Below are 10,000 nucleotides of genomic sequence, written 5' to 3'. Positions count from 1 at the left end.
GTCCTCTCCAGACTTGCGGACTGAGCCCTCGTGGACTCAGCGTTCTGGGACCTTCACACGTCTAGTTTATCAGATAATAAAGAAGCCTGTAGAGGGGGTCGGGGTTGTTGATAGACCCTCTCAGGTGAGGTCTGCAGCCCAAGTGGACTCTGGAGGTCTGCTTGAAGTCCACTAGAGGCTTCTTGTGGACCTCGGCGGTGCCTGATCATAATAAACCTGCTGTAAAAGTAAAACAGCAGCTTTAAAAGGTTTCAGATGTCAGATTAAAGTCACATGACCAGAGGCTCAAAGTACATTTAACTTCCTGTTTACTGCACAAACTTTTTACTTGTGAATGTTATCAGGTAGCAGCAACGTGATAAACATTTAATGGTGATAATTAGACCAATAGATCAAAATGATTTATCAATAACCTGCATGTTCGCATGTAAACTCATAATTATATCAGCTGATCAGCTGACTGTCAATCAGCTGCACGTCTACAGGTTTGGGTTTAAGGGCTTGTTGCCCCCCCAGTGTGCTTATTGATCTGTAGGTCTGAGCTCAAAGTGATCAATAATCAATAAGACAGCAAACTTTTGGAAACTGGATGACAATTTATTAAGAATTTATTAAGAAAATAAACATTTGATTGGTCGACTTGAAGGATCAGCTGATCATAAATCACACCATCATTCAAACTGTGAACGTGTGAAACTTGTCGTCATGGCAACAGCTCAGCGGGGATCTCCACAGTCCAGAGGTCGCGACCTCCTCGAGCGCTCAGCGGCTGCTTCAACCAGCGAGGGTTGGACAAGTGAGTCAGGTGTTTCTCCTGTAGACCAATCAGAACGGCCGACCGCTCCAGCGGCTGTAGCTCCTCCTCCTGTAGGGAGGCGGGGCATATCCAGGTCCCGCCCACATCCACCAATCCTGGAACAGAGTTTACACACGTGATGCCTTCAGGGACTCCTCATAAACTCAGGATTAAACATCATTTCATTTCTCACCTGCCACCACGCCGCGGCCAAACCTCTCCCCGGACTCCCGGAGCGCTTGGATCTGAGCCCGGTTCATCCCCAGCGGTCCACTAAGCACCGCCCGCCACTCCTCCCCCTCCCAGTCCCTCTGGGCGATGTGGACCGCCAGAGTCTGGTTCTCCAGTGGAGCCAGCAGGGGCCTCCAGCGACTCTCCACCGTCTTCACACCGTCCAGGATCAGACCGGCGTACGGCTGGCGGAACGACAGGCAGCACACCTGCACCGACATGTCTGCAAAACAAACGCACCCCAGACTCCAGTTTCAAACGCACCTCACATGAGAGCAGCTGTTTATGGATTCATATTTAACAAAAGTCTGTTTCCTTTCATTCATTTCAGAAAATAATTATTAATTATTAGTTAATAATTAATTATTACTGAATTACAGCAACTGATATAAATACAAATCTGACAAAAACGACTCTTAAATGAAATGTTTCCTCTACAAACAGCTGATTGATGTTCAGCTTTCTTCACGGACCGCATGGTTTTGCTGGAGGGCCAGATAAGGGCCACGGGCCGCTATTTGCCCACCACTGCATTAATACATCTCATTACAGCCTCATGTGCAAAAGTCCATTTAAAAAGAACTAAAACGTAAAAATGAGCAGGTGAAGTTTCCTGTTTTATCTGATCTATAATATTAATTAATGTTGTCAGTAAATGATCGATTATCGATCTCATTTATCGATAAACCAGGAAATGTTTCATCATTTTACACGTTTCTGAGTTTGGCGCCATAGAAACTCGTTTATTTCAGATTAACTTATAAATCAAATCTAGAATCTGCTCTCATCACTAAACTCAAACTGTTGGTTTGTTCTTTCATCGCTCGTGTTGATAAAGACGGAAACAGGAAACAGCTGATTGATGAACAGCTGCTGCAGCACGAGACCGCCGCGAACTTTAGTCCAAACATCGTCTGATTAAAGCGGGAAACCTCAAACTTTACAACTTACACACAGACTCCGCTGCTGCTGGTTACGAACCTCCTCCTCCTCCTCCTCCACCTCCTCCTCCTCTTCCTCCTCTTCCTTCTTCTTCTTCTTCTTCTTCAGGTGAAACTATCGGCAGCCAACGATTTGCTGCCCTCCAGCGAAGGGAGGCTGCAGCACGGGTTACCATGGTGATCCACCCCGGTTACCATGGTGATCTATCGAGGTTAAACGTGAGACAGATCCGTGACGTCAGAACTGCTGAAAACAGGATGAACAATCCTCATGTTGGAAATCAGCATTTACATACTCCCGATGACGTCATAGAACATCTGACGTCATGATACAGACAGCTTCAGGAACATCAGCTGATCAGTTCCAGCTGCTGTTTTATTAAATATGATTATAATTCAATGATCAGAAACAACAAAGGAACTCAAATCAATCATTGGACTCCAGTCAGCTGATCAATAAATAAACTTTATGTTTTCATCACAGACTCACGTCACAGTTTGATCTTTCTCTTCATTCATTGGTTATTTTTTTCCACCGACATGCAAATCACACAGAACACATCACAGATCAATAAATCAATAAATCTACAACCAATCACAGATGGTACACGCTGTGACATCAGCAGCAGCAGCGATGACATCACCGCAGAAGATACGCTGAAGATGATGTCATCGTTTACACCACACCGACGAATCAAATCTTCATCATGTGACACCTCGTCTCTGGTTACCATAGCAACTAATGCATCAGATGCTGAATCAGCACGTCGACGTCACAAAATACATCAAATCACAAAGAAAATATCTTCGAGTTCAACATCAAAACCTACAAGAAACGTTTACACAACTTAAATATTTAAAAAGTACAAACGAAATAAATAAATAAATAAATATTACAAAATATTTCTACAAAACTGAAAAATGACCTGAAACAGCAGAAATATCTTTAATATGTTTGTTTGTTTTTCAGTTTAAGCAGCAAAATAAAATAAAAACAACTTTCAAAAATACAAGAAGTCAGAAGTCATGTGACCAAACAGCTGACGTGACCACGTGTGTGACATCACTCACTTCCTGTATCAAAGACATTAACGCGTCCTCGTCTGTCGTCGCCATCAGCTGTAGAGTCGGTAAAACGTGCAGCGTTGCATTGTGGGATTGTTAGCAGACCGTAGTGAACGTGTGAACATGGAAATATTTACACGTCGTTCACACCGTCGTAAACAGGAAGTGACTTCAGACACTAAAACAAAATGGACGACCTGCTGCCTGATGACATCATGGCATCACTAAGAAGGAGGTTTGACCTCTGACCTCTGACATCAGAACATTTACTGACTGGAGAACAAAAGTAATCAGATCAATAACAACAATTATAATAATAATAATCATTAAATAAACACTTCAACACTGTAAGAGAATCTATTTCCTCTCCTCTCCTCCTCTCTCCTCTCCTCTCCTCTCCTCTCCTCCTCTCTCCTCTCCTCTCCTCTCCTCCTCTCTCCTCTCCTCCCCTCTCCTCCTCTCTCCTCTTCTCTCCTCCTCTCTCCTCTCCTCTCCTCCTCTCTCCTCTCCTCTCCTCCTCTCTCCTCTCCTCCCCTCTCCTCCTCTCCTCCTCTCTCCTCTTCTCTCCTCCCCTCTCCTCCTCTCTCCTCTCCTCCTCTCTCCTCTTCTCTCCTCCTCTCCTCCTCTCCTCCTCTCTCCTCTCCTCTCCTCCTCTCTCCTCTCCTCCCCTCTCCTCCTCTCTCCTCTCCTCCTCTCTCCTCTCCTCCCCTCTCCTCCTCTCTCCTCTCCTCTCCTCCTCTCCTCTCCTCTCCTCTCCTCTCCTGCCTCCTCGTCAGTCAGACCACTCCTGGTCTTCGGGTTCAGACTCCTCCTCTGATTCGCTGTACTCCACAGCGATGCGTCTCGACAGGATGGTGGCGACATCGTTTCCTGTCGGCTCCCTTTTCTTGGCCTCCTCCTGCTCCCGCTGCTCCTGGACCTTCCTGAGCTGGATCCCTGCAGACCAGGACAGACCAGAACCACCGTCTAATGCCCCGGCAAAATACCATGCCCTCTAAGGGCCCCCACAATATGACAAAGTGCCCTCTAAGGGCCCCCCAGTGTGATAAAATGCCCTCTAAGGGTCCCCACAGTATGATAAAATGCCCTCTAAGGGGCCCACAGTATGATAAAATGCCCTCTAAGGGGCCCACAGTATGATAAAATGCCCTCTAAGGGCCCCACAGTGTGATAAAATGCCTTCTAAGGGGCCCACAGTGTGATAAAATGCCCTCTAAGGGCCCACAGTATGATAAAATGCCCTCTAAGGGGCCCACAGTGTGATAAAATGCCTTCTAAGGGGCCCACAGTATGATAAAATGCCCTCTAAGGAGCCCACAGTGTGATAAAATGCCTTCTAAGGGCCCCCACAATATGATAAAATGCCCTCTAAGGGGCCCACAGTGTGATAAAATGCCTTCTAAGGGGCCCACAGTATGATAAAATGCCCTCTAAGGAGCCCACAGTGTGATAAAATGCCTTCTAAGGGGCCCACAGTATGATAAAATGCCTTCTAAGGGGCCCACAGTATGATAAAATGCCCTCTAAGGGGCCCACAGTATGATAAAATGCCCTCTAAGGGGCCTACAGTATGATAAAATGCCTTCTAAGGGGCCCACAGTATAATAAAATGCCTTCTAAGGGCCCACAGTATGATAAAATGCCTTCTAAGGGGCCCACAGTATGATAAAATGCCCTCTAAGGGGCCCACAGTATGATAAAATGCCTTCTAAGGGGCCCACAGTATAATAAAATGCCTTCTAAGGGGCCCACAGTATGATAAAATGCCCTCTAAGGGGCCCACAGTATGATAAAATGCCTTCTAAGGGGCCCACAGTATAATAAAATGCCTTCTAAGGGGCCCACAGTATGATAAAATGCCTTCTAAGGGGCCCACAGTATAATAAAATGCCTTCTAAGGGCCCACAGTATGATAAAATGCCCTCTAAGGGGCCCACAGTATGATAAAATGCCTTCTAAGGGGCCCACAGTATAATAAAATGCCTTCTAAGGGCCCCACAGTATGATAAAATTCCCTCTAAGGGCCCACAGTATGATAAAATGCCTTCTAAGGGCCCACAGTATGATAAAATGCCCTCTAAGGGGCCCACAGTATGATAAAATGCCTTCTAAGGGGCCCACAGTATAATAAAATGCCTTCTAAGGGCCCCACAGTATGATAAAATGCCTTCTAAGGGGCCCACAGTATAATAAAATGCCTTCTAAGGGCCCCACAGTATGATAAAATGCCTTCTAAGGGGCCCACAGTATGATAAAATGCCCTCTAAGGGGCCCACAGTATGATAAAATGCCTTCTAAGGGCCCACAGTATGATAAAATGCCCTCTAAGGGGCCCACAGTATGATAAAATGCCCTCTAAGGGCCCACAGTATAATAAAATGCCTTCTAAGGGCCCCACAGTATGATAAAATGCCTTCTAAGGGGCCCACAGTGTGATAAAATGCCCTCTAAGGGCCCACAGTGTGATAAAATGCCCTCTAAGGGCCCACAGTATGATAAAATGCCCTCTAAGGGGCCACAGTATGATAAAATGCCCTCTAAGGGGCCCACAGTATAATAAAATGCCTTCTAAGGGGCCACAGTATGATAAAATGCCCTCTAAGGGGCCCACAGTATGATAAAATGCCTTCTAAGGGGCCCACAGTATAATAAAATGCCTTCTAAGGGGCCCACAGTATGATAAAATGCCCTCTAAGGGGCCCACAGTATAATAAAATGCCTTCTAAGGGGCCACAGTATGATAAAATGCCCTCTAAGGGCCCACAGTGTGATAAAATGCCCTCTAAGGGCCCACAGTATGATAAAATGCCCTCTAAGGGGCCCACAGTATGATAAAATGCCCTCTAAGGGGCCCACAGTATGATAAAATGCCTTCTAAGGGGCCCACAGTATAATAAAATGCCTTCTAAGGGCCCCACAGTATGATAAAATTCCCTCTAAGGGCCCACAGTATGATAAAATGCCTTCTAAGGGCCCACAGTATGATAAAATGCCCTCTAAGGGGCCCACAGTATGATAAAATGCCTTCTAAGGGGCCCACAGTATAATAAAATGCCTTCTAAGGGCCCCACAGTATGATAAAATGCCTTCTAAGGGGCCCACAGTATAATAAAATGCCTTCTAAGGGCCCCACAGTATGATAAAATGCCTTCTAAGGGGCCCACAGTATGATAAAATGCCCTCTAAGGGGCCCACAGTATGATAAAATGCCTTCTAAGGGCCCACAGTATGATAAAATGCCCTCTAAGGGGCCCACAGTATGATAAAATGCCCTCTAAGGGCCCACAGTATAATAAAATGCCTTCTAAGGGCCCCACAGTATGATAAAATGCCTTCTAAGGGGCCCACAGTATGATAAAATGCCCTCTAAGGGGCCCGCAGTATGATAAAATGCCCTCTAAGGGCCCACAGTGTGATAAAATGCCCTCTAAGGGCCCACAGTATGATAAAATGCCCTCTAAGGGGCCCACAGTATGATAAAATGCCCTCTAAGGGGCCCACAGTGTGATAAGGACCCTCTCAGTATTGGCCCCCAGAGATGAGTCATGTGATCTACCTCTGCGTATGGCGGCCAGCAGGTCGCTGCGGGCGTCATTCATCGGCACGTTTGGTCCGCCGGGAGGCTTCCTGCCGTCCGTCGCCAGGGGCAACGGAGGCGCGTTAGTGGCTGAAGGTGGGGCTTGGCCTCCGGGCCGGGAGGGGGAGGGGACATAGTTGGCTGGGGGAGGGGGAGGAGGGGAGGGGCTGTAGGGGCGAGAGAGGACGGCGCCACCTAGAGACCAAAAAAGTCAAACAGGTCAAAGTATTGCAACAATCAGTCGATTAATTGATTAGATGATCAACAGAAATTAATTGGCAAACATTCTGATAATGAATAATCATTTTAGTCTTCAGGCCTTTGAACGCCGACGCGACGCATAAACATAAACGCCCGTAAGCGTAATATTTTTGTTCTGTGACAAAAACAACAGTTCAAATAAATATATTGACGATGTGTAAAGGCCGACGTCTGAAGACACCGTCATTAAAATTATATCATTCATTTTATATAATTAAACCTGACTAACTAATAACTCGTTACCTTGGTTACCAGGAGCGGCCGCAGGGTGAAGCGGCGTTGCCATGGTAGTGGTGTGGATGGAGTTGTCAGGGAACGCCATCTGACCCGCTGATGGCATGAGAGGGGGCGGTGGCGGGGGGGCCGGCGGGATCTGATGATCACTGCGGGGAGACAGAGGTCAAAGGTCAAACATAAGTCAGAGGATGGAGCTTTGTGTGTGTGTGTGTGTGTGTGTGTGTGTGTGTGTGTGTGTGTGTGTAAGTGTGTGTGTGTGTGTGTGTATGTGTGTGTGTGTGTGTGTGTGTGTGTGTGTGTGTGTGTGTGTGTGTGTATGTGTGTGTGTGTGTGTGTGTGTAAGTGTGTGTGTGTGTGTGTGTGTGAATGTGTGTGTGTGTGTGTGTGTGTATGTGTGTGTGTGTGTGTGTGTGTGTAAGTGTGTGTGTGTGTGTGTGTGTGTGAATGTGTGTGTGTGTGTGTGTGTGTGTGTGTGTGTGTGTGTGTGTGTGTGTGTGTGTAAGTGTGTGTGTGTGTGTGTGTATGTGTGTGTGTGTGTGTGTGTGTGTGTGTATGTGTGTGTGTGTGTGTGTGTGTGTGTGTGTATGTGTGTGTGTGTGTGTGTGTGTGTGTGTGTGTGTGTGTATGTGTGTGTGTGTGTGTGTGTAAGTGTGTGTGTGTGTGTGTGTGTGTGTATGTGTGTGTGTATGTGTGTGTGTGTGTGTATGTGTGTGTGTGTGTGTGTGTGTGTGTGTGTATGTGTGTGTGTGTGTGTGTGTGTGTGTGTGTGTGTGCATACTTGGCCTCCTTGGCTGCGTTGGGCCGTGCTCCGTTCTGATTGGCCGGTGCCAGGTGGTGGTGATGATGTGGCTGGTTGCGGCCCAGAGAGTGCTGCCGGGCGGTTGTCGCGGCAACCGCAGAGGACACAGAGGCGGGTCGGAGGGCGCGGTCCAATGACTGAGTCTGACCGCTGCCACCAGTCACCATGGCAACATGATCCTTCCCATCATGCCCCTGGGCGTCATGGTGGTGGGGGCTGCAGGGGTCGTCTGACCTGTTGGCGGACATGAAGACACTGTGTGTCAATCATGACGTCACACCCAGAGAAACATGAGAACAAACATCTTTGGGGAAAAGTATCTTTTAGTTCAACTCATCCGCCAACATGGAGGGCGGGACTTATGACCTATACTGCAACCAGCCACCGGGGGGCGATCCAGATGTGGACGTAGTGACCATGACGTCATTCACTGGTTTGTAGACGGCCGTTGTGAAACCTCAAGTTTGGCAATTTGAAAGTTGCAAATCTTGGATTTTTGGAGCCAGAAATGACCATATTTGGATGAGAGGGTGGAGCTGACCATAGTGCTAGCTGCTAGCTCGGTTAGCACGCAGCATTTACAGTCTATGGCTAACTGTGATCATACTAATGCTATGCTAACCTGGTAATAAACTGGTAATAAACTATTGGATTCACAAAACGGCAACTTTTTATTTTTTGGTATTGGCACTACTTTGGATATTTTCCTTACTTGTGGACGCGTCTTTCTTAAAACACTGACAATATGTGTGAATTAGTGAAGCAATGTGCTTGCCATCAAGATCATCTACCGTAGGTGGTTTGTTCTTACAAACTATTACCATTAATTTAACTTTAGCGACACTGACTTTCCTGAATTCAACACCACACTTTTTTGCCTTTGATCTATTAATATGAATGATAAATCTGTATTCTTTGCCTACACAGTACTTTTTAACTTGTCTATCTTGATTATGAAATAACTATTTAGAGGATTTGCTGTCTTTTGGTTTAGTGAAAAATTCCTCTACAGTTTCTAAATCAGATGAAGTGAAGTTAGTATTTCCTCTCAGTAAGTAATTCAAAGAACTCTACATTGTTTACTATCATGTTTAATGTCATTTGTTCTATTTTCATAACGCAGTGTGTTAGTGTGAGTGTATGAGTACCTGTCAGGTGACAGCGATCCGTCGGAGGTGTGGTAAGGTGACGGTGTGACTCGAGCGTCTGGGCGGAGCTCCTTGTCGTAGGCCATCAGGTTCCACTCCTGCCGTCTGTTACGAGCTTTCCGGACCTGCACAGGGAGGAGAAGAAGAAGAAGTTAAAGACTGACTTATTTTCTGTTCAGCATTTGACTCTCATGTCTCCATAAAGATCTGAACAGATTCTGGGAGTTTTTGTCGTTTTATTTCTTCTCATTCATGTTTCTGTCTGTGCCACCATCCAGTTTTATTGAAGCTCGTCTGTCCGAGTAAAGATGTTTACACTCAGTTAGGCCGTGATATTAATAAACTGTGAACTTATTGTCCCGTCAGCATCTGAGGGTTTGTCAGCCAGCAAGCCTGCTGCGATTGGATTTTGACAGACAGCATGTTAAAGCTGAGCTGAGCAGTGTGATACCCGACAGTAGGAGCACATCCTCTGGTCCCCGGTCTACCGGTCCACAGGCACTGTCCCCGACCTCCATGCAACACTGAAGTGGCGTGCCAGCCATGACAGCCCAACAGTGTCCAGAGCATCTCAGGGTGAATCTCATCCACACCCGGCGCCTTGCCACTGAGAAGCTTTTTGACTACCTCAGAGATCTCTGCCAGGGATATGAGTGAGGCTTCCTCCAAGTCATCCAACTCTGCCTCCTACATAGAGGGTTTAAGAGCTCCTCAAAGTGCTCTTTCCACCGCTCGACAATATCCTCCATCATGGTCAGCAGTTCTCCACCCCTGCTGTAAACAGCCTGGGTTAAGCCCTGCTTCCCCTTCCTGAGGCCAACTGAAAGTCTGTCTCCACGGCGTCCCTGAAGTCCTCCCACACCCGGGTTTTTGCTTCATCAGAAACCAAAGCTGCTGCCCTTCTGGCCCTCAGGTCCCCTGACTGCTGCTTGAGGAGACCCCTGG

At 46.9% G+C, this 10,000-nt stretch overlaps 2 protein-coding genes across 4 annotated transcripts in view; both read right to left on the bottom strand.

Annotated features, from left to right (window-relative positions):
* Positions 1-576: 576 nt before the first annotated feature.
* zgc:110222 (uncharacterized protein LOC550336 homolog) lies at positions 577-2,198 on the bottom strand. Of its 2 annotated transcripts, none has more exons than XM_067585842.1 (3): positions 2,030-2,198; positions 990-1,250; positions 577-912 (listed from the first exon to the last, which is right to left on the bottom strand). In XM_067585842.1, exons 1-3 carry the CDS (start codon positions 2,142-2,144, stop codon positions 704-706), a joined length of 585 nt encoding a protein of 194 aa, XP_067441943.1. In that variant the 5' UTR covers positions 2,145-2,198; the 3' UTR covers positions 577-703. The 2 variants fall into 2 exon arrangements, with proteins under 2 accessions (XP_067441943.1, XP_067441944.1); XM_067585843.1 differs by having other exon boundaries at positions 1,979-2,072.
* Positions 2,199-3,752: 1,554 nt separating this feature from the next.
* LOC137180456 (actin-binding protein WASF3-like) overlaps positions 3,753-10,000 on the bottom strand; it is a 21,384-nt gene continuing 15,136 nt past the window's right edge. For both annotated transcript variants that reach the window (XM_067585841.1, XM_067585840.1), the window contains 5 exons: positions 9,056-9,180; positions 7,887-8,141; positions 7,115-7,254; positions 6,590-6,805; positions 3,753-3,969 (listed from right to left, as the gene is read on the bottom strand). In XM_067585841.1, the coding sequence (XP_067441942.1) occupies positions 3,806-3,969; positions 6,590-6,805; positions 7,115-7,254; positions 7,887-8,141; positions 9,056-9,180 (900 nt within the window). In that variant the 3' untranslated portion in view covers positions 3,753-3,805. The remainder of the gene's footprint in view (positions 3,970-6,589; positions 6,806-7,114; positions 7,255-7,886; positions 8,142-9,055; positions 9,181-10,000) is intronic.

This window comes from Thunnus thynnus, chromosome 3 (assembly GCF_963924715.1).
Source record: "Thunnus thynnus chromosome 3, fThuThy2.1, whole genome shotgun sequence".
NCBI classification, from domain to species: Eukaryota; Metazoa; Chordata; class Actinopteri; order Scombriformes; family Scombridae; genus Thunnus; species Thunnus thynnus.
Note: the sequence above shows the minus strand (reverse complement) of the source record. Positions and strands in the feature narration are given on the sequence as shown.

Bases quoted from the DNA above. Each gene is read 5' to 3' on its own strand.
- zgc:110222 (XM_067585842.1), bottom strand. From the start codon at position 2,144: ATGGTAACCCGTGCTGCAGCCTCCCTTCGCTGGAGGGCAGCAAATCGT. The intron at 1,251-2,029 runs GTGGAGGAGGAG...TTTGTTTTGCAG, and splicing joins AGGAGGAAGAGGAGGAGGAG to ACATGTCGGTGCAGGTGTGC. The intron at 913-989 runs GTGAGAAATGAA...ACTCTGTTCCAG, and splicing joins TGGCCGCGGCGTGGTGGCAG to GATTGGTGGATGTGGGCGGG.